Source organism: Oncorhynchus clarkii, chromosome 3, assembly GCF_045791955.1.
Source record: "Oncorhynchus clarkii lewisi isolate Uvic-CL-2024 chromosome 3, UVic_Ocla_1.0, whole genome shotgun sequence".
Classification (NCBI taxonomy): Eukaryota; Metazoa; Chordata; class Actinopteri; order Salmoniformes; family Salmonidae; genus Oncorhynchus; species Oncorhynchus clarkii.
Genome location: NC_092149.1, coordinates 64,942,877 through 64,967,876, shown reverse-complemented (window position 1 = coordinate 64,967,876; position 25,000 = coordinate 64,942,877). Strand labels below are relative to the sequence as shown.

Below are 25,000 nucleotides of genomic sequence, written 5' to 3'. Positions count from 1 at the left end.
AGGCGGTTATTATTGTGGAAACTCAGCAGGCAGCAATTACCATGTGAATGCACTGAGCCCAACTCGACTCGCCTCGGCTGCTAGCTACTGTTGTGTTCAAGGTGACACAAAAATACAAAAAACTAAAAAACTGAGAAGCAGAAGGAAAATGTTTTCCTAGCATGAAAATAGTTATAATTTCCCTGTAATGGAAAGCATACATGTATAATTAACGGCAATCATTTGCTTCTGGAGGGGAAGACAGGGAAAGAAAGAGACATCTAGGTACATGGTTTTGCAGATAGGGACAGGGAGAATACAGGGGACAGCAGGGGGAGAGAGAGGTGTAGATGAGACAGGAGAAAGAGGGATATAGACATGGAAAGAAGAAAGAGCGAGGGATAGAGACACAAAGACAGAGACTGAGTGAGAGACATCAGGAAACAGATCTAGTAACTAATCCTATATTAGTGTGTCTTAGCGTGTTCGTGAGTGTATTTCCTGTTCCATATTCATTAGGATGACTAACTTAAGCCTGATTAAAAGGTTCAAAACAAAGACGGGGAAACCCCCAGCACCAGCAGTCCCAGCAAAACCCATCAGTGTTTTTAATCCTACACAGTCTCCTACACAGACCCTACTAGAAAATCAATACAGCCATATTGCAATATACCAGCTACAAATTGATTTTATCCAGGGCAATTTCTACCTCCTAGGATTCAGGTCGGTTCAATACAGTGGGGTCCATTTTATCAGTCTCCAGATTAGCCCCGTGTGTGGTTAACAACCTTTATCCTCTTATATGTCGCGTATAGATCATATCGATCGTTTTACACATCTCCAGAGAGCAGGGTATGAAAGGAACGACAGGATAATATGACAGGGGGCCAATATAGATGACTTCGCCGCTCCGTGCCTGTTGAAGTGTACTGGAGAGGGATACACTGAAGGAGGGAGGGAGTGTGTGTACGCGTGCGTGTGTGTGTGCGTGCCATAGCCTGAAACCCAGAGACCAGCTCCCAAGGCTTGATATAGCAGGAGCATGACAAAAATATTGGAGGATAATGGCAAAATATATACAAAGAGACCGAGAGACAGTAGTAAAGAAAGAACAAATTCAGATTCACCAACACAAGTCCCTCTTACTCCTCTCCACACCACTTACTAAGGTTGACTTTCAAACACTTCTCTGCCTCTTTTCACTGTGTCTGCCTCTGGACTCTCAGCGTTGTCTGTGAACAACCTAGTATGACAATGTTGAGATAGACTCTTCTGGCACTACAGAAAGCTGCTCACCAACATTTTCCATCCCAAAGAAAATAATTCATCAAATCAAATTGTATTTGTCCCGTGCGCTGAATACAGGTGTAGACCTTGCCGTAAAATGCTTACTTACAAGCCCTTGACTTACAATGCAGTTCAGGAAATAGAGTTAAGAAAATATTTACTAAATAAACTAAAGTAAAAAAATGAAAGAAAATCTAAAAGTAACGCAAGAAAATGACAATAACAAGGCTGCATGCAGGGGGTAGCGGTACCGAGTCAATGTGCAGGGGCACATGTTAGTACAGGTCATTTGTAGAGTGACTATGCATAATTAATAAACAGCGAGTAAAAACAAGGGGGGGGGGGGCAATGTAAATAGTCCGGGTGGCCAATTGATTAATTGTTCAGCATGCTTATGGCTTGGGATTGGAAGCTGTTGCCTTGGCGCTCCGGTACCGCTTGCCGTGTGGTAGCATGGAGAACAGTCTATGACTTGGGTAACAGGAGTCTTTTAATTTTTTGGGGGGCTTCCTCTGACACCGCCTAGTCTTTAGGTCCTGGACAGCAGGAAGCTTTGCCCCAGTGTAGTACTGGGCCATACGCACTACCCTCTGTAGCTCCTTATGGTCAAATGTTGAGCAGTTGCCATAACAGGCAGTGATGCATCAGGTCAAGATGGTCTCTATGGTGCAGCTGTAGTACTTTTCAGTTTCCCCTGTCGTGCCCTCTTCACAACTGTCTTGGTGTGTTTGGACCATGATAGTTTGTTGGTGATGTGGACATCAAGGAACTCTCGACCCGCTCCATTTCAGCCCCGTCGTTGTTTGTCTTGCTCACATTGAGGGAGAGGTTGTTGTCCTGTCACCACACTGCCAGGTCTCTGACCTCCTCCTTATAGGCTGTTTAGTGATCAGGCCTACCACTGTCGTGTCGTCAGCAAACTTAATGATGGTGTAGGAGTCGTGCTTGGCCACGCAGTCGTGGGTGAACCGGGAGTACAGGAGGGGACTAAGCACACACCCCTGAGGTGCTCCAGTGTTGAGGATCAGGGTGGCAGATGTGTTGTTGCCTACCCTTACCACCTGGGGGAGGCCCGTCAGGAAGTCTTGGATCCAGTTGCAGAGCAAGGTGTTTAGTCCCAGGTCCTTAGCTTAGTGATGAGCTTTGTGGATACTATGGTGTTGAACGCTGAGCTGTAGTCAATGAACAGCATTCTCACATACAGTGGGGAGAACGAGTATTTGATACACTGCCGATTTTGCAGCTTTTCCTACTTACAAAGCATGTAGAGGTCTGTAATTTTATCATAGGTACACTTCAACTGTGAGAGACGGAATCTAAAACAAAAATCTAGAAAATCACATTGTATGATTTTTAAGTAATTCATTTGCATTTTATTGCATGACATAAGTATTTGATACATCAGAAAAGCAGAACTTAATATTTGGTACAGAAACCTTTGTTTGCAATTACAGAGATCATACATTTCCTGTAGTTCTTGACCAGTTTTGCACACACTGCAGCAGGGATTTTGGCCCACTCCTCCATACAGATCTTCTCCATATCCTTCATCCTTCAGGTTTCGGGGATGTCGCTGGGCAATACGGACTTTCAGCTCCCTCCAAAGATTTTCTATTGGGTTGAGGTCTGGAGACTGGCTAGGCCACTCCAGGACCTTGGGATGCTTCTTACGGAGCCACTCCTTAGTTGCCCTGGCTGTGTGTTTCGGGTCGTTGTCATGCTGGAAGACCCAGCCACGACCCATCTTCAATGCTCTTACTGAGGGAAGGAGGTTGTTGGCCAAGATCTCGCGATACATGGCCCCATCCATCCTCCCCTCAATACGGTGCAGTCGTCCTGTCCCCTTTGCAGAAAAGCATCCCCAAAGAATGATGTTTCCCCCTCCATGCTTCACGGTTGGGATGGTGTTCTTGGAGTTGTACTCATCCTTCTTCTTCCTCCAAACACGGCGAGTGGAGTTTAGACCAAAAAGCTCTATTTTTGTCTCAACAGACCACATGACCTTCTCCCATTCCTTCTCTCGATCATCCAGATGGTCATTGGCAAACTTCAGACGGGCCTGGACATGCGCTGGCTTGAGCAGGGGGACCTTGCGTGAGCTGCAGGATTTTAATCCATGACGGCGTAGTGTGTTACTAATGGTTTTCTCTCTTCAGGTCATTGACCAGGTCCTGCCGTGTAGTTCTGGGCTGATCCCTCACCTTCCTCATGATCATTGATGCCCCACGAGGTGAGATCTTGCATGGAGCCCCAGACCGAGGGGGATTGACCGTCATCTTGAACTTCTTCCATTTTCTAATAATTGCACCAACAGTTGTTGCCTTCTCACCAAGCTGCTTGCCTATTGTCCTGTAGCCCATCCCAGCCTTGTGCAGGTCTACAATTTTATCCCTGATGTCCTTACACAGCTCTCTGGTCCTGGCCATTGTGGAGAGGTTGGAGTCTGTTTGATTGAGTGTGTGGACAGGTGTCTTTTATACAGGTAACGAGTTCAAAAAGGTGCAGTTAATACAGGTAATGAGTGGAGAACAGGAGGTCTTTTTAAAGAAAAACTAACAGGTCTGTGAGAGCCAGAATTCTTACTGGTTGGTAGGTGATCAAATACTTATGTCATGCAATAAAATGCAAATTAATTACTTAAAAATCATACAATGTGATTTTCTGGATTTTTCTTTCAGATTCCGTCTCTCACAGTTGAAGTGTACCTATGATAAAACATTACAGACCTCTACATGCTTTGTAAGTAGGAAAACCTGCAAAATCGGCAGTGTATCAAATACTTGTTCTCCCCACTGTAGGTGTTCCTTTTGTCTAGGTGGGAAAGGGCAGTGGAGTGCGATTGAGATTGCATCATCTGTTGATCTGTTTGGGCGGTATGCGAATTGGAGTGGGTCTAAGTTATTCAGGAGGATGGTGTTGATGTGAGCCATGACCAGCCTTTCAAAGGACTTCATGGCTACCGACATGAGTGCTACGGGGCGGTAATCATTTAGGCTGGTTACCTTCGCTTTCTTGGGCACAGGGACTATGGTGGTCTGCTTGAAACATGTAGGTTACATACTCAGTCAGGGAGAGGTTGAGCATGTCAGTGAAGACACTTGCCAGTTGGTCCGCGCATGTTTTGAGTACGTCCTGGTAATCCGTCTGGCCTCGCAGCTTAGTAAATGTTTACCTGTTTAAAGGTCTTGCTCACGTGGCTATGGAGAGAGTGATCACACAGTCGTCCAGAACAGCTGGTGCGATCATGCATGCTTCAGTGTTGCTTGCCTCGAAGCGAGCATAAAAGGCATTTAGCTCATCTGGTAGGCTCGCGTCACTGTGCAGCTCACGGCTGGTTTTCCCTTTGTAGTCTGTAATAGTTTTCAAGTCCTGCCACATCTGACTAGCGTCAGAGCCGCTGTAGTAGGATTCAATCTTAGTCCTGTATTGACACTTTGCCAGTTTGATGGTTCGTCTGAGGGCATAGTGGGATTTCTTATAAGCATCCGAATTAGTGTCCTGCTCCTTGAAAGCAGCAGCTCTAGCTTTTAGCTTGGTGTGGATGTTGCCTGTAATCCATCAGAGCCGGTGTAGTAGGATTCAATCTTAGTCCTGTATTGATGCTTTGCCAGTTTGATGGTTCGTCTGAGGGCATAGTGGGATTTCTTATAAATGTCCGGATTAGTGTCCTGCTCCTTGAAAGCAGCAGCTCTAGCATTTAGCTCGGTGTGGATGTTGCCTGTAATCCATCAGAGCCGGTGTAGTAGGATTCAATCTTAGTCCTGTATTGACACTTTGCCTGTTTGATGGTGCGTCTGAGGGCATAGTGGGATTTATTATAAACTTCCGGATTAGTGTCCCACTCCTTTTAAGTGGCAGCTCTAGCTTTTAGTTTGGTGCGGATGTTGCCTGTAATCCATGGCTTCTGGTTGGGATATGCACGTATGGTCACTGTGGGGGGGACGTCGTCTATGCACTTATTGATGAAGCCGGTGACTGGGGTGTTATACTCCTCATTAGCATTGGATGAATCCCGGAACATATTCCAGCCTGTGCTAGCAAAACAGTCCTGTAGCGTAGCATCAGCGTCATCTGACCACTTCCGTATTGAGCGAGTCACTGGTACTTCCTGCTTAATTTTTTTCATGTACGCAGGAACCAGGAGGATAGAATTATGGTCAGATTTGCCAAATGGAGGGCGAGGGAGAGCCTTGTATGTGTCTCTGTGTGTGGAGTAAAGGTGGTCAAGAGTTTTTTCCCACTGGTTGCACATGTGACATGCTGGTAGAAATTTGGTAAAATGGATTTAAGTTTGCCTGCATTAAAGTCTCCAGACACTAGGATCGCCTCTTCTAGATGATAATGTTATTGTTTGCTTATGGCCTTATACAGCTTGTTGAGTGCAGTCTTACAGTGCCTTGCGAAAGTATTCGGCCCCCTTGAACTTTGCGACCTTTTGCCACATTTTAGGCTTCAAACATAAAAATATAAAACTGTATTTTCTTGTGAAGAATCAACAACAAGTGGAACACAATCATGAAGTGGAACGACATTTATTGGATATTTCAAACTTTTTTAACAAATCAAAAACTGAAAAATTGGGCGTGCAAAATTATTCAGCCCCTTTACTTTCAGTGCAGCAAACTCTCTCCAGAAGTTCAGTGAGGATCTCTGAATGATCCAATGTTGACCTAAATGACTAATGATGATAAATACAATCCACCTGTGTGTAATCAAGTCTCTGTATAAATGCACCTGCACTGTGATAGTCTCAGAGGTCCGTCAAAAGCGCAGAGAGCATCATGAAGAACAAAGAACACACCAAGCAGGTCCGAGATACTGTTGTGAAGAAGTTTAAAGCCGGATTTGGATACAAAAAGATTTCCCAAGCTTTAAACATCCCAAGGAGCACTGTGCAAGCGATAATATTGAAATGGAAGGAGTATCAGACCACTGCAAATCTACCAAGACCTGGCCGTCCCTCTAAACTTTCAGCTCATACAAGGAGAAGACTGATCAGAGATGCAGCCAAGAGGCCCATGATCACTCTGGATGAACTGCAGAGATCTACAGCTGAGGTGGGAGACTCTGTCCATAGGACAACAATCAGTCGTATATTGCACAAATCTGGCCTTTATGGAAGAGTGGCAAGAACAAAGCCATTTCTTAAAGATATCCATAAAAAATGTTGTTTAAAGTTTGCCACAAGCCACCTGGGAGACACACCAAACATGTGGAAGAAGGTGCTCTGGTCAGATGAAACCAAAATTGAACTTTTTGGCAACAATGCAAAACGTTATGTTTGGCGTAAAAGCAACACAGCTCATCACCCTGAACACACCATCCCCACTGTCAAACATGGTGGTGGCAGCATCATGGTTTGGGCCTGCTTTTCTTCAGCAGGGACAGGGAAGATGGTTCAAATTGATGGGAAGATGGATGGAGCCAAATACAGGACCATTCTGGAAGAAAACCTGATGGAGTCTGCAAAAGACCTGAGACTGGGACGGAGATTTGTCTTCCAACAAGACAATGATACAAAACATAAAGCAAAATCTACAATGGAATGGTTCAAAAATAAACATATCCAGGTGTTAGAATGGCCAAGTCAAAGTCCAGACCTGAATCCAATCGAGAATCTGTGGAAAGAACAGAAAACTGCTGTTCACAAATGCTCTCCATCCAACCTCACTGAGCTCGAGCTGTTTTGCAAGGAGGAATGGGAAAAAAATTCAGTCTCTCGATGTGCAAAACTGATAGAGACATACCCCAAGCGACTTACAGCTGTAATCGCAGCAAAAGGTGGCGCTACAAAGTATTAACTTAAGGGGGCTGAATAATTTTGCACGCCCAATTTTTCAGTTTTTGATTTGTTAAAAAAGTTTGAAATATCCAATAAATGTCGTTCCACTTCATGATTGTGTCCCACTTGTTGTTGATTCTTCACAAAAAAATACAGTTTTATATCTTTATGTTTGAAGCCTGAAATGTGGCAAAAGGTCGCAAAGTTCAAGGGGGCCGAATACTTTCGCAAGGCACTGTAGTGCCAGCATCAGTTTGTAGTGGTAAATAGACGGCTACGAATAATATAGATGAGAACTCTCTTTGTAGACAGTGTGGTCTACTGCTATCATGAGTTATTCTACCTCAGGCGAGCAATACCTCAAGACTTTTTACATTTTAGACATCGTGCACCAGCAGTTTTTGATAAATAGACACACACCCCCGCCCCTCGTCTTACCAGACGTAGCTGCTCTGTCCTGCCGATGCACGGAGTAGCCAGCCAGCTCTATATTATCCATGTCGTCGTTTAGCCATGTCTCGGTGAAACAGAAGATATTACAGTTTTTAATGTCCCATTGGTAGGATAGTCTTGACCGTAGACCTTCCAGATTGTTTTCCAATGATTGCATGTTGGCAAATAATAGGGATGGTTTATCCACTCGTCAGCAAATTCTTACGAGGCACACCACCCTCCTTTTTCTCAGTCTTTTCTTCACGTGGTTGACAGGGATTTGGGCCTTGTCTCGACAAAGCAGTATATGCTTTGCGTTGGACTCATTAAAGAAAAATAATTTTTCTAGTTTGAGGTGAGTAATCGCTGTTCTGGTGTTCAGAAGCTCTTTTCGGTCATAAGTCTCTTATCGAGACGATATTTGCCTATCGTCTCGATAGCAGCAACACTATGACTAAAATGAGTTACTAACAATGCAAAAAAACAAACAACATTTCACAGTTGGTTAGGAGCCCGTAAAAGTGGATGTGTGGATGTCTGTGGAGGAAGGAATGACCAAGTAGAACAATGAGCATAGTTTAAATTATTCACTGTCTCTGAGCGAGCTGGGAAGGAGGCAGAAACTCACTGTTCTATTTGTGCCGTGCAATAACCCTGTGAATTAACGTTAGTCCTGTAATCGGTCTATTCTTACATAACAGAAAACATACAGTACACTGTTTTATTATGTACAGTTCATTCAGAAAATATTCAGACCCCTTGACTTTTTCCACATTTTGTTACGTTACAGCCTTATTCTAAAATGGATTAATATGTCGTTTGCCCACATCAATCTACACACAATACCCCATAGTGACAAAGCATAAACAAGTTTTTAGAAACTTGGGCAAATTTGTAAAAATAATACTGACATTTGACATTTACATAAGAATTCAGACCCTTTTCTCAGTACTTTGTTGAAGCATCTTTGGCAGCTATTACAGCCTCAAGTTTTATTGGGTATGACGCTACAAGCTTGGCACCTGTATTTGGGGAGTTTCTCCCATTCCTCTCTGAAGATCATCTCAAGCTCTGTCAGGTTGGATGGGGAGTGTGGCTGCATAACTATTTTCAAGTTTCTCAAGAGATACTCGATCAGGTTCAAGTCTGGGCCACTAAAGAACATTCAGAGACTTGTCCCGAAGCCACTCCTGCATTGTCTCTGCTGTGTGCTTAGGGTCATTGACTTGTTGGAAGAACCTTCGCCCCAGTCTGAGGTCCTGAGTGCTCTGGAACAGGTTTTCATCAAGGATCTCTCTCTACTTTGCTCTGTTCATATTTTCCTCAAACCTGACTAGCCTCACAGTCCATGCCGCTGAAAAGCATACCCACAGCATGATGCTGCCACCACCATGCTTCACTGTAGGGATGGTGCCAGCTTTCCTCCAGAAGTGACGCTTGGCATTCAGGCCAGAGTTCAATCTTGGTTTCATCAGACCAGAGAATCTTGTTTCTCATGGTCTGAGAGTCCTTTAGGTGCCTTTTAGGCCCTTCTCCCCCAATTGCTCAGTTTGGCCGGGCGGCCAGCTCTAGGTAGAGTCTTTGTGGTTCCAAATTTCTTCCATTTAAGAATGATGGAGGCCACTGTGTTCTTGGGGACCCTCAATACTGCAGATATTTTTTGGTTCCCTTCCCAGATCTGTCCCATGACACAATCCTGTCTCGGAGCTCTTTGGACAATTCCTTTGACCTCATGGCTTGGTTTTTGCTCTGACATGCACTGACAACTGTGGGACCTTATAAAGAAAGGTGTGTGCCTTTCCAAATCATGTCCAATCAATCGACTTTACCACAGGTGGACTCCAATCAAGTTGTAGAAACATCTCAAGGATGATCACTGGCAACGGGATGCACCTTGGTGCAATTTTGAGTCTCATAGCAAAGAGTCTGAATACTTATGTAAATAATGTATTTCAGTTTTTTTATTTTTAATAAATTAACAAACATTTCTAAAAGCCTGTTTTCGCTTTGTCATTTTGGGGTATTGTGTGTAGATTGCTGAGGAAAAAACAAGTGTTTAGAAGAAGGCTGTAACGTAACAAAATGTGGAAAAATTCAAGGTGTCTGACTACTTTCCGAAGGCACTGTATGGTGTGGTCTCTGGCCACCAATGTCTTTTGGCTTTCACCTCCCTCTTTATTTTCCTTTCTCTCTCCCCCTCTTCCCTCTCTCTCGCTCTTTCTTTCTCCTCCTCTCTCTCTCACTTTCTCTCTCACGCGCTCCGTCTCTCTTAGTGATGACACACCATTCTCTCTCTCACTGTCTGTTTCTCACTCTCTCTCTTCCTTTTCTTCATCCTTCTCTCTCTCTATGACTGACCAGACAGTCACCAGCTAGTCAGACTGCAGACACACTGCCTATCAGGACAGTGAGTGATATGGGTCTATATGTTAACTGTACCTTACCTACCATGTTACCCTAAAGCAGTGGCGTGTTAGCCATATAAGGATTTGGATTGGTGGTTTGACTCTCCATATTTACCAATGATTATAATGATGAATCTGATCCAACCATAAATTCATACATTGTGCCCCTGGACTGAGAGGATGGAAGTTTAATATGTCGCTAAATGTAAAAGGCTAATGTTAACTGGCTAAAGTTGCCCATGAAAGGAAGTTAGGTTCGCGAGCAAGCACTTTAGCCAGGTAGCCTAGCACAACAAAAAATAAAAATGTGTACTGTATGACAGAGTTATAGACCGTTTCGTCAACATGAAAAAGAGGAGGATGGCATTGGTGTTTCTCTACATGTTTTTTTCTACTTGCACGCGCACACACACACACACACACACACACACACACACACACACACACACACACACACACACACACACGCGCACGCACGCACACACATGCACAGACACACACAAATGTGACTCACCACATTTGGTGATTCGGTCTTATGTAGCAACATTTGAATTTCATTTTTTTTTACACGGGATAAAAGTAGAGACTCAGAGCTACAAAATGGTATCATACACTGTATTTGAGGAAACAATGGGAAAGGAACTGTGCTTTGAAAGTTGATCAACTTGTAAACTCAATTTTGAGAAAACCGTCTTTTAATGTTTTGGTACTACTATTGGAGAGCCCTTCTTTGTCTACATCCATTCAGCATTGTTCACACCCTCTTAAGCCTTAGCCCCACCCATCTATTTAAGCATTGTTCACACCCTCTTAAGCCTTAGCCCCACCCATCTATTTAAGCATTGTTCACGCCCTCTTAAGCCTTAGCCCCACCCATCTATTTAAGGGTTGATTCGTGCTTTCTGCACTAACTTGCCAGCTACTTCCAGACATCTAAGAGAGAGAGAACAGCTCACTGAACATTACTCTCCCTATCGCACTACCTGTATTTTTTACGTTCAAACAACTCTCCTGTGAAGTCGTGACTTGCAACATACACCTAGTTTCCTGAATCTGGTCACAAATCAGAACCATGGACAGCCACATCATATTCAGCTTATGTTGATTGGACTAAATTGTTTTTGGTATCTTTTAGTTGTCACTGTATTAGACTAAGCATAGGTGATTTGATGATGTTGAAATGGTCCTGGAATAGTAGATGTAGCTCCTGTTTCTTTAAGACTTGCGGTAACTATCCGTGGTTCTAAATGCAGTTGTTCAGTAGTCCATTAAATGTCGGAAACATGAACTTGTTTGACCATGCTGCAGGTAGAGAAACTGTTTGTTACATGCAATATGTTTTGTGGACTTCACCGGACAGATGTTGCGCTCCGGTTATGTGATGAAATAAAGGTGTGGTTGAATTTATTCTACCACTGTGTCTTCTTATTGTCTCTGCCTTTAGGTCTATATACAATGGTGGCAAGGCATATGAACTAACAGGTTATAGAGCAAACAAGGCAATTATCACAATAGGTTGTAATATGTATTTCTTTCTGGCTTGGTGATTGTACTCACGCACCCCTACTGCCCTAAAGGGTTCCTGACAGAACTGGGTTGTGTCCCAAATGGCACCCTATTCTCTCTATAGTGCACGACATTTGACCAAGGCCCATAGCGCTCTGGTCAAAAGTAATGCACTTCATAGTCAATAAGGTGCCATTTGGGATGTAACCCTGGTGTCTGGCCAAAGCCTGTTATTCATGTCCTTCGTTTATGAACATAGCATCTTAAAGAGCTACTGCTGACATCACTTCTAAAAGGTAAAGGGTCACCCACCGCAGAGAGAGAGAGAGAGGGAGGGGGAAGACAGAGAGAGAGAGAGGGAGGGGGACGACAGAGAGAGAGAGAGAGAGAGAAAGAGAGAGAGAGGGAGGGGGAAGACAGAGAGAGAGAGAGAGAGAGAGAGAGGGAGGGGGACGACAGAGAGAGAGAGAGAGAGAGGGAGGGGGAAGACAGAGAGAGAGAGAGAGAGTGAGAGAGGGAGAGAGAGAGAGAGACAGAGAGAGAGAGAGGGAGGGGGAAGACAGAGAGAGAGAGCGAGAGAGGGAGGGGGACGACAGAGAGAGAGAGAGGGAGGGGGAATACAGAGAGAGAGAGAGAGAGAGAGAGGGAGGGGGATGACAGAGAGAGAGAGAGAGAGGGAGGGGGAAGACAGAAAGAGAGAGAGAGAGAGAGAGAGAGAGGGAGGGGGAAGACAGAGAGAGAGAGAGAGAGAGGGAGGGGGACGACAGAGAGAGAGAGAGAGGGAGGGGGAAGACAGAGAGAGAGAGAGAGAGAGGGAGGGGGAAGACAGAGAGAGAGAGAACAGCTCACTGAACATTACTCTCCCTATCGCACTACCTGTATTTTTTACGTTCAAACAACTCTCCTGTGAAGTCGTGACTTGCGACATACACCTAGTTTCCTGAATCTGGTCACAAATCAGAACCATGGACAGCCACATCATATTCAGCTTATGTTGATTGGACTAAATTGTTTTTGGTATCTCTTAGTTGTCACTGTATTAGACTAAGCATAGGTGATTTGATGATGTTGAAATGGTCCTGGAATAGTAGATGTAGCTCCTGTTTCTTTAAGACTTGCGGTAACTATCCGTGGTTCTAAATGAAGTTGTTCAGTAGTCCATTAAATGTCGGAAACATGAACTTGTTTGACCATGCTGCAGGTAGAGTAACTGTTTGTTACATGCAATATGTTTTGTGGACTTCACCGGACAGATGTTGCGCTCCGGTTATGTGATGAAATAAAGGTGTGGTTGAATTTATTCTACCACTGTGTCTTCTTATTGTCTCTGCCTTTAGGTCTATATACAATGGTGGCAAGGCATATGAACTAACAGGTTATAGAGCAAACAAGGCAATTATCACAATAGGTTGTAATATGTATTTCTTTCTGGCTTGGTGATTGTACTCACGCACCACTACTGCCCTAAAGGGCTCCTGACAGAACTGGGTTGTGTCCCAAAAGGCACCCTATTCTCTCTATAGTGCACGGCATTTGACCAAGGCCCATAGCGCTCTGGTCAAAAGTAATGCACTTCATAGTCAATAAGGTGCCATTTGGGATGTAACCCTGGTGTCTGGCCAAAGCCTGTTATTCATGTCCTTCGTTTATGAACATAGCATCTTAAAGAGCTACTGCTGACATCACTTCTAAAAGGTAAAGGGTCACCCACCGCAGAGAGAGAGAGAGAGAGGGAGGGGGAAGACAGAGAGAGAGAGAGAGAGAGAGGGAGGGGGAAGACAGAGAGAGAGAGAGAGAGGGAGGGGGAAGACAGAGAGAGAGAGAGAGAGAGAGGGAGGGGGACGACAGAGAGAGAGAGAGAGAGAGAGAAAGAGAGAGAGGGAGGGGGACGACAGAGAGAGAGAGAGAGAGAGAGAGAGGGGGAAGACAGAGAGAGAGAGAGAGAGAGGGAGAATAGGGTGACATTTGTGATGAAGCCCCAGTCTTCGGTAATGATAGCGAGTCCAAAACAGAATATACATTTTTAAAAGTGAGATTTTCACTGGACAGTTACTTTAACACAGGAGCAACATAACGTGGATATAATTGCAACATAATTGCAATGCACTCAATAAACATAACTCAGGAACTGGTACGCAGGTACAGAGAACACAGTATGAATTCACACAGGGAAACGGACAGGGTATGTACGACTGCAGAGTACTGCAGAGTAAATGCAGGGAAAGGAACAATGTTAAAGTAGTGTGTACGTATACAGACGTAGCTTACAGGTTAAAAACAGGCTACACTTTAAAAAAATGGTTCCAAAGGGGTTCTTCGGCTGTCCCCATAGGAGAACCCTTTTTTGTTCCAGGTAGAACTATTTTGGATTCCATGTAGAACCCTCTGTGGAAAGGGTTCTACATGGAACCCAATAGGGTTCTACCTGGAACCAAAAGGGTTCTCCCTGACATACACCTTTTCATTCTGTTCCATGCAAAACCAGCACGTGGTTACCATTATCAGATTCTGCTGGGGGCTTAGCAAGCCTGGTCCCAGATCTGTTTGTGCTGTCTTGTCAACTCATATTGCCGACCAAATAGATCTGGGACCAGTCTAGTCTGGTTAGACCTCAGTGGATACTGGTGCTAAAACTAGACATACAAAATATTACACATACAGCTTCCCAAGAACAGGTCAGGTGCCAATCAGTCAATCACCATTCAGAAAGATCACTGATAATCTCCTAAATTGGAACACGGTGGCTGTGAGCAACATGCCATAGTATATATGACATCAGAGATCAGGGTCTCCGCTTCACAGCTCTGTATGGATTTTGAACTTGAGCACCAAGAGCGACAAGAAGCTGCCCTCATCCCTCCCGCTACTTGGGCAATTTTTGCACATTTGACCATTGTGTCATAGTAATCTCCTCTTATGCACTCTGGACATGCATGGTAGTACCCAACTCCCGAAAGATCATCAGGTCATTAATGGCCTGGTACTCAGGGCTGTATTGTCCCTCCATCAGGTCCTAACAGTCTGGTACTCAGGGCTGTATTGTCCCTCCATCAGGTCCTAACAGTCTGCTACTCAGGGCTGTATTGTCCCTCCATCAGGTCCTAACAGTCTGCTACTCAGGGCTGTATTGTCCCTCCATCAGGTCCTAACAGCCTGGTACTCAGGGCTGTATTGTCCCTCCATCAGGTCCTAACAGCCTGGTACTCAGGGCTGTATTGTCTCTCTAACCACTCTGATGTCAATGCAAAATAATTCAAAAATCACATCAAACCCTTATCATCAAAACAGTATGTGCTTTTAAAACTCACCTCACTGTGATTGATCAATTTGAAGGAAGAAGTTCAACAACAGGTTGAAACGGAGTGGAAAACATGGTTGATGTGTATGTTGTTTTAAAGCCTTAACATAATGAAATGGACAGAGCTTTTTAAGGTGATGATTCATTCAAAATGCCCATTTGCATAGAGAGAGAGAGAGAGAGCGAGAGCGAGAGAGAGAGCGAGAGAGAGAGAGAGAGAGAAAGAGAGAGAGAGAGATAGCCCATATAAAACGATGATTGTGCCGTTCGACAATACAAAACCTACCGCATACTATTCACAGCAGAAAAACAAAGACAATCTAAAATGTCTGTGGTACAAATTTGGTCGAGACTATACTCCAAAATTGGCTGTAGACTGTATTGTTATCCATACTGGATGGACTGGTTACCTTATACTACGCTCCAAAAATGATATCCATGAGTCAGGGAGCGAAGGTGGGCCTGTAGACCTAGACAATGCTATTGGTTCATTTATTGTGCTGGGTGGCTTACAGTGTAAGCCTCCAATTATAGTACATTTGTATTTGATTTTGAATAACCTAGTAATACAGCATTATTTATATTTTCATAATTAATAGGTTGACACATTACCTTTAGCTACAGAATATCTCACTCATCATGCATTTCCATCTCCTCCCCTCCTTCATTCCTTTCTCATGCGTACAGAGAGGGGCTGTCAACACTTTCATGAAATATGGTTGGTTGTGAAAACATGTTGATGTTCGACAGATTTCACTTGATTTCCCAAATGAAACACTGGCAAGAACAGAGAGAGAGAACAGCGAGAGGCTGCATGCTCTCACACAGTGGTTGATCTGTGGAGTGAAATAATCAGAGTAGCTTACAGCACCCGCATTAGTGAGAAAAACAACCCAGCTGAAAAGTGGCTTCCATCAGCTATTAGATGGATGACATGTCTTTTTCCTCTGCCCCTGTTCCTGCCCATTTGATAATGGGCCATTCTAAATCAAAACTAATTTAACATAGACAAGATTCAATTGAGAATAGTCTGATGGGTGAAAATACGATCACTTGATGAGAGAAAAGCATGTGCAATAGCCTCATCATGTAGCCCATATATGTTTGATTTCTAAGACATTCAATGGTTTGTCTCATTCACAACAAAAATTGCCAAATAACTCTAAATCTAGCGTATATGACCAGTTTCAAATTATCACTTTATGCTCAACATAGCCACTCCATCCATGTATGCTCGCACTCGCTCTGGACTGGGAAAAATGTCCTTACTATTTTATTCCGCTATGTTAAATTATATTCTTCTTACTATAAAATCATATAATATAAAAAATGGCATGGGACATACAGTGCATTTGGAAAGTATCCAGACCTCTTGACATTTTCCACATTTTGTTACATTACAGCTTTATTCTAAAATGTATTAAATGACAAAGCAGAAACTGTTTTTTATATATTTTTTTGCAAATGTACTAAAAAGAAAAAACGGAAATATCACATTTACATAAGTATTCAGACCCTTTACTCAGTACTTTGTTGAAGCACCTTTGGCAGTGATTACAGCCTCGAGTCTTCTGGGGTATGACGCTACAAGCTTGGCACACCTGTATTTGGGGAGTTTCATCCCTTTCTTCTCTGCAGATCCTCTCAAGCTCTGTCAGGATGGATGGGGAGCGTCACTGCACAGACATTTTCAGGTCTCTCCAGAGATGTTCGATCGGGTTCAAATCTGGGCTCTGGCGTGGCCACTCAAGGACATTCAGAGACTTGTCCCAAAGCCACTCCTGCATTATCTTGGATGTGTGCTTAGGGTTCTTGTCTTGTTGGAAGGTGAATCTCCACCCCAGTCTGAGGTCCTGAACGCTCTGGAGCAGGTTTTCATCAAGGATCTCTCTGTACTTTGCTCCGTTCATCTTTCTCTCGATCCTGACTTAGTCTCCCAGTCCCTGCCACTGAAATACATCTCCACAGCATGATGCTGCCCCCACCGTGCTTCACCGTAGGGATGGTGCCAGGTTTCCTGCAGACGTTACGCTTGGCATTCAGGCCAAAGAGTTCAATATTGTTTTCATCAGACCAGAGAATCTTGTTTCTCATGTTCTGAGAATCTTTAGGTGTCTTTTGGAAAAGCAGGCTGCCATGTGCCCTTTACTGAGGAGTGGTATCCATCTGGCCACTCTACCATAAGGGCCTGATTGGTAGAGTGCTGCAGAGATGGTTGTCAATCTGGAATGTTCTCCCATCTCCACAGAGGAACTCTAGAGTTCTGTCAGAGCAACCATCAGGTTCTTGGTCACCTCCCTGACCAAGCCCCTTCTCCCCCGATTGCCCAGTTTGGCCGGGTGGCCAGCTCTAGGAAGTCTTGGTGGTTCCAAACTTCTTCCATTTAAGAATGATGGAGGCCACTGTGTTATTGGGGACCTTCAATGCTGTATTTTGGTACCCTTCCCCAGATCTGTGCCTCAACTCAATTCTGTCTTGGAGCTCTACAGACAATTCCTTCATCCTCATGGCTTGGTTTTTGCTCTATCAACTGTGGGAGCTTATATAAACAGGTGTTTTCCTTCCCAATCATGTCCAATTAATTGAATTTACCACCAGTGGACTCCAATCAAGTTGTAGAAGCATCTCAAGGATGCACCTGAGCTCAATTTTGATTATCATAGCAAAGGGTCTGAATACTTACATAAATAAGGTATTTCTGTTTTATTTTTTAAATAGATTTGCTCACATTTCAAAAAACCTGTTATCGCTTTGACTTTATGGGGTATTGTGTGTAGATTGATGAGGAAAAGCTTTAATTTAATCCCTTTCAGAACAAGCCTGTAACGTAACAAAAAGTGGAAAAAGTCAAAGGGTCGGAATACTTTAAGAAATCACTGTACACATATCTTGTTTTCTAAATGAACAAGTCTCCATGGCATGGCGCATAGCCAGATAACATACAGTATGCCAACTCATATTCTGGTCTTACGAAATACATTTTCTTTATATCACAATGTTTCTTTATACCTGCCTAAAAAATATAATGGATTTATTGCAATGGTTTATATTAAAATGATTTATTTGACTTTTTAAAATGTAGTTGTTCCAAGGCATGCATTAGCAGCTCGTATGTGCTTATATGCGTGGAGGCCTGGAGATGCTAAATGTGTTCATGTTAATTAACGGTCATTTACCGTGAGACCAGCAGTTTTTTGCATGCCACAGCCCAACTCATGACTCCATTCTATGCGCACCAAAATTACAATCTGCTTCTCTGAATTGCCTTGTGAAAGCCTAACACTGTAAGATTATATTTTAGCACTTAGCTGGTCATGTTGACAATAGAAGAAGTTTTCAAATTATGACCGCCTGACACATATTGCGATTTATAATGGATCATTTTTGGATTGCGTAAACAACAACAGTAATTGTGTAAAGGCAGGGGCTGTGTACCACACAAAACAACTACAAGTGTTCTTGCTCTGGTTCCTCAACTAGGAGAGCTCAAAAAAGGACCTTCTAGTTGAATACTTCTTTGAGTCATAAAAGTGCAATGAAATGACTTAGGAACTGTGCACACATTGGAGAGGTGTGTGGCCACGTGGAAACAACAGTTATACCTCTCACTCAAACCCTTGTCATTGTTTTGTTTTATGTTGCACCTACCCCAAATTTTCCAAGAATATTTTTATCATGTTATCTAGATCATTTTCAGATTTAGTTATCAACAAATATGGTAAAAAGTACAGTAAATGTAAAATGCACATCAAATCAATAGTATAATGTGTCAGGTCAACTGTTGTGTCCTCACCTTTAGTCTAATCATTTTCCCAAAATGTCCAAACTATTCCCTTTAAATTGCTACCATGGTTATTCCTATGTTTTCCATGTTTCTTCTGTAAGAAACATTTACATCTAGCCTGATCCGTATAGGCCAAATCCCACGAGTTAAGGGGTTAAGATGTTATTGCATTTCAGCCAAATGAAAATAGTTTGGAGAAATAAACTGACAAAGAGTAGCAGAAAGCACAGAGCTATAGCTGAGTTAGGTCAACCACGTCTTCCTCTCTCTATAAGTGTGAAGAGATTTTCATTCAAATCTGTCAGTATAGCAGCACAGTAAAAACCCATTAGCTTTACATCTAGACAGACACAATTGATTTGAAAAGATCAAAACAACTCGGTTTTATTCTCATTAAACTGACGCTAACATTTGGTTCACACGTTACAGACATTCATTTAGTACTTATTTCATTGTAGTCATTTTCTAGCAGAGCTTCTGACTTTACACACAGTCACTGACTGTCAGGATTTCACTGAAGTTAGGCTGAGTAACAGTACAGTATGTACTGTCTGAAAAGAGGAAATTGAGTAAAAATGTATAAAGTTCTATCGACCCATGGTTATGTGTACTGTAAACTGTCCTTGTTTGGCTCCACACGTCCAGAGACAGCACAAACGTTTGCAGTCAACCACAACAAACTACGTCTAGAACAAAGGAGAGTGTCTGACTGTTACAGTTTGAAACACAGATGTGAAGACAAAGTTGGAAATATAGTATAGGTGCAGCAGGCCTGGAACCTGATTTATTTGACTCTTTAAGCCAAACTCTACTTTAAGCCATGTTCAATTGGTCGGCAAACTGATACATAAATGGAGAGAACACATAAAAAGAGGGGAGGGAGAGAGAGATCTCAGAGCGTCAGACAGAGGAGACACAGCGACAGATAGCCTACAGGATACCCATCTCAGACCATGCACACATACCTGTGAGGTTCTTCAGTCCCAGCTGGCGCAGGCCAAAGTTCCCATCTCTGCGGTAGTTGAGGAAGATCGCCAGAGCGTAGCGGTCTTCATACATCTTAGTTCCTCTGATGATCCTCAGGTTCTCCAGCGGCAGGTAGTCAAACTGGTTCAGAGCCACCAGCACATAGCCTGTCACCTCACGGATAGACTGGAAGAGAAGAGAGGTGACAGAGAGAACATCAGACACAACACGAAACAGGAGATACTGTAGGGAGACAAACAGACATACACTAAAATCTGGACACTGACTGTAGATTTACACTACATGGCCAAAAGTACATGGATACCCCTTCAAATTAGTGGATTCGGCTATTTCAGCCACACCCGTTGATGACAGGTGTATAAAATTGAGCACAGAGACATGCAATCTCCATAGACACAACATTGGCAGTAGAATGGCCTTACTGAAGAGCTGTGACATTCAACGTGACACTGTCATAGGATGCCACCTTTCCAACAAGTCAGTTCGTCAAATTTCTGCCCTGCTAGAGCTGTCCCAGTCAACTGTAAGTGCTGTATTGTGAAGTGAAAACGTCTAGGAGCAACAACGGCTCATGCGAAGTGGTAGGCCACACAAGCTCACAGAACGCGACCGCCGAGTGCTGAAGCGTGTAGCATGTAAGAATTGTCTGTCCGCGGTTGCAACACTCATTACTGAGTTCCAAACTGTCTCTGGAAGCAACGTCAGCACAAGAACTGTTCGTCGGGAGCTTCATGAAATGGTTTTCCATGGCCGAGGTGACGCACACATGCCTAAGATCACCGTGCGCAATGTCAAGCGTTGGTTGAAGTGGTGTAAAGCCCACCGCCATTGGACTCTGGAGCAGTGGAAACGTGTTCTCTGAAGTGATGAATCCCACTTCACCATCTGGCAGTCGAACAGACGAAACTGGGTTTGGCGGATGCCAGGAGAACACTACCAGCCAGAAAGCATAGCAAACTGTAAACTTTGGTGGAGGAGGAATAATGGTCTGGGGCTGTTTTTAACGGTGTAACGCTACAGCCTACAATGACATTCTAGACGATTCTGTGCTTCCAACTTTGTGGCAACAGTTGGCGGAAGGCCCTTTCCTGTTTCAGCATGACAATGCCCCTGTGCACAAAGCGAGGTCCATACAGAAATGGATGGTCGAAATCGGTGTGGAAGAACTTCACTGGCCTGCACAGAGCCCTGACCTCAACCCCATCAAACACCTTTGGGATGAATTAGAACGCTGACTGCGAGCCAGGCCTAATTGTCCAACATCAATCCCCGACTTCACTAATGCTCTTGTGGCTGAATGGAAGCAAGTCCCTGCAGAAATGTTCAACATCAAGTGGAAAGCCGTCCCAGAAGGGTGGAGGCTGTTATAGCAACAAAGGGGGATCCAACTCCATATTAATGCACATGATTTTGGAAAAAGATCGACGAGTAGGGAGGTGTCCATACACTTTTGGCCATGTAAGGTAGCTTGGTCCCAGGTCTGTTTTGTCCTGATCTGTTCATGCCATCTTCCCAACTCCTATGGTTTTCATCAATGACAACAACCACAGGAGTTGGCAAGACAAAACAACTAGATCTGGGATCAGGCTAAAATAGACACAGAGTAGCTTTGAAAACGGATTCATCAGAAGGTCATTTTCACCTACCCAATTAGTCACGATGCAACTGTGTGAGTAAGATACCGATATAGGTCAAGGAAGACTTTGCTAAAACTTTCTGCTCCAAGTTTGTGTCTGCTCCACTCAGTAGCAGGGTGAAGCGGAAGGACAGCCATCAACATTAACACCACCATCACTTCACACTTAAATTACATTTAGAAAGGATAATGACCGCTGAGACTTTGCAAACCCACCCAGCCAGAGCTAGTATGAATCAAAGTGACATGACCGTCCTCCCCTCATCCCCCCACCCCTGTCATGGTGGCTGACCTTAGAGGTCACGGACTGAGAGAGGCTGCCTCCGAATTGGCACCCTTTTGCCTATTATAGTGCACTACTTTTGACCTGAGCCAGTAAACTACACAGGGAATAGGGAGTCATTTGGGATGCTGAGAGAGGCCTGTCACAACTCTAACACCAACAGTGACAGTAATGACATCAACAGGCCTCCGCTGCACGCTACGTTATGCACCCACACACGTCTGCCACCTCCACTGCTGCTGCTGCTGCTGCTGCCACCACTGCTCAGGCTCAGACCCCCGTCACTGACAGCTGTCGTCAGCCCAGGCCTGGCCCAGAGGTGGCAGAAGCAGTCATGGTTCTGTCATGATTGACTCCAGTTACTTAATGAAGGGTTTCCCAAACATAGTCCTGCCCCCCTGGGTGCATATTTCGTTCCCCCCCTAGCTCTACACGACCTCGTTTGGGGAACCCTGGCTTAATGGATATGAACAATGGTTTTGGTTTTTGACCAAAAACATTTAAACGTTTTTCACGCAGTGCTTAGAGAGTCACGTCACCTGTGTCCTAAATGGCACCTTATTCTCTATGGGTCCTGGTCAAAAGTAGTACACTTCATAGGGGATCGGATCTCATTTCGGATGCAGTCAGAATCCTTGTTAGTCATATCTTTAGTAGCTAACAAACTCCATCTAGGTAGGAACACCAGGTCTTAGATTGCATTCCCATGGCACCCTATTCCCTATTTAGTGCACTACTTTTGGCCAGGACGTCATAGGGCACTATAGAGGGAATAGAGTGCCATTTGGGACACCATATTTATTATATTTCAGGTAGAGAGCTGCAGGAACAGGGAGGCAGTACAGACAGAGATAGTGCCTAAGGACTGAAGGTGTCAACAGTGTGTGTGTGTGTGTGTGTGTGTGTGTGTGTGTGTGTGTGTGTGTGTGTGTGTGTGCGTGCATGCGTGCGTGTGCGTGTGTGTGTCTGTGTGATGCTTAATAGGGCCGATAGAGAGAGAGATAACTACACTGGAACACCGGAATGAGGGAGGAGGTCCCAGGGGATACTGGCTCCTTTCATCCTTTTCTCTCCATCTCATCTCTCTCTCTCTCTCTCTCTCTCTTTCTCTCTCTCTCTCTCTCTCTCTCTCTCTCTCTCTCTGTCCCTCTCTGTCCCTCTCTGTCCCTCTCTCTCCCTCTCTCTCCCTCTCTCTCCCTCTCTCTCCCTCTCTCCGCATGGTTGTTGACAGACAACTCCCTAAGCATGAAACCCGTGCACACCCAATCAGACAGAAGTCTGATAGGCCAAGGACAGAGGGCTGGGGCTGACTCTCTCATGTACAGACAGACAGAGAGACACAGACACAGACACTGTACAGACACGACACAGACACATTGCACCATGCTGGGGTCTTGGAGGTCAACCTCCTCATCTTCTAATGACCCTGGGGCTCCAGCTGAGACTGTTTGGGGACCAGCAAGGGTCTGAGAACAGTGACCCTGCTATGGGCACAGTGGCTCCTTCAGACCCCCTCCCTCCCTGCCTGTCAATGTGTGTGTGTGCATATGTGCATGTGTCTATTGGTGTGTGTGTGTCCTCAAAGTGCGTACTCACTGCCAGACAACACATCAACCAGGAACAAATAGTTCTTCCTGTACCAGTTACCTAGCAACCTCCAAAACCTGCTACCAGCATAAAAAATCATTGAGAAAAATGAATAGATAAATAAATAGAGAAAACACAACTCATTTAATTAAAGGATTAAACCTTGCCTTGTTGATATTTGTTTTCAGGGCTCCTTTCTGTGCCTTTGTTCACTTTAAAAGACTGCTTAACTCCCTCTCTCCCTCGCTAATTTGTTATTTTCCAGCCACCAAATCGATACTTCCCACAGTGCAGGCTGGCGCAAAGGGAGAGATGGCAGGTACACACCGTTCTTATAACTTCAGATTGTTCACTCAATAGAGTGCATGAAGAAAAACAAACCACTTGTAGTGATGAAGGGCTGGAGGGAGAGCCAATGGCATAGCATCAATATGTGGTTAGTTTCATTAACGGCTGGTGAAGAGAAAACACCCACAATACTACAACAATACTACAGAAATACTACAACAAGACCACAACAATACTATCCCAAGTGGATTGCTTTTTCTATGGACTCTCTGTGAGAGTGGAACGGGAATGAGTTTTGGGACATGCGTTTCATATTATCAAAGGTCAACTTAATGTATTGCTCTATTTAACTGCCCTGTAATTAGGAAGGTAAATTACCTGTTAAATATAAAGCATGCCCTGGATTTATTTTACAACCGAAATACCATGGGGGCTCTCTATCTCCATCTCCACCTCCATCTCCACCTCCACCTCCATCTCCATCTCCATCTCCTCAGATGGAGAGGTTAGAGGTGTATCAAGACTTGACTTTCATGCATACAGAGACACATACACGCATTGGTGAAACACTAGCTATGATGAAGTCAGCTAATGTGTTGTAATAGAATCACATACTGGGTCCTATTTGCCATGTCTTGGAGCACCTAGCCACCTAGCTGCGGGCTGTGCCGTACTATAGCTGTGGATTGATACTACATTAAGTGATGTGCCTGGCATTGTAATGATATGAACATATTGTATTGTAATGCAGATTCATCTCGACAGGAAGTGAAGAGAGCCTGAGGGTGCTATAATGCTAATGCTTCAAAACCAACAGGTAGTGCAGTAGACCATCACACATGGAGAGGAAGAGAGGAGGGGAGGAGATAAGAGGAGAGAAGGAGGGAGAGGAGAGAAGGGGGGGGAGAAGCGAGGAGGGAACAGAATATCACCCACTCCAGGCCACAGAGTAAATTTGTTAATAAGTGTTATAGGACGGTCCGGCATACTAACAAAGGTATACAGTGTGTACAGAGAGAGAGAGAGAGAGAGAGAGAGAGAGAGAGAGAAAGATAGAGAGAGAGAGAGAGAGGAAGAAAGAGAGCACATACATCATGCTGATGAAGGAGGCTGAGATGATTAGATAGAAACAGCTGAATATCCTGAATATCCATGGACTACTAGCTACGTCACAGTTCTGGAAAAGAGAACAAAAGAGAACAGAACAGGGAAGATTCAGTAGATTAAGTGGGATTTCTTCTTCCCTCCTCTACCGTCCCTCCCAACGCTCACTCAGGCGTTTGAGAGCGGAAGTGTGCCAGGCAGCGGAACAAAACCTTCACTTCAGTCTCCGAGACGTGTCTGGCTTTGAAATGGAGTCCTTCAAACCTCAACTTCTAAAGGAGGGGGAGGGGTGATATAGAAACAGGAGGGAATGGGGCAAGGAGAGAGAGAGAGCAATAGATGGAGAGGGAGATTAGGGATAGAGAAAGAGAGAGGGGGAGGGAGGGAGTTAGAACAAGAAGAGAGAGAAACAGAGAGAGGGAAGTAGAGCAAGGAGAGAGAATGAGAAGGGAATGAGGAAAGAGAGAGGAGAAATAGAGAAAGACAGTGATAGTGAGGAGGGAGGAGGGAGGAGGGGGAACGAGGAGAGAGAGGAGAGCAGTCAAGTGGATCAGAGAGGGTCCCTGCACTGTACCAAATATTGTGCTAGTTCTAATTAGAAAATTGAGGCAACAATTGCATCAGCTTTTTGAATATTTCCAA

The 25,000-nt window shown here is 44.2% G+C and overlaps 1 protein-coding gene across 2 annotated transcripts in view; it reads right to left on the bottom strand.

The window, feature by feature from the left end:
* Positions 1 to 25,000, bottom strand: part of LOC139401320 (erb-b2 receptor tyrosine kinase 4b) — a 467,727-nt gene that overhangs the window by 165,431 nt on the left and 277,296 nt on the right. For both annotated transcript variants that reach the window (XM_071145653.1, XM_071145654.1), the window contains exon 3: positions 19,439 to 19,625. In XM_071145653.1, the coding sequence (XP_071001754.1) occupies positions 19,439 to 19,625 (187 nt within the window). The remainder of the gene's footprint in view (positions 1 to 19,438; positions 19,626 to 25,000) is intronic.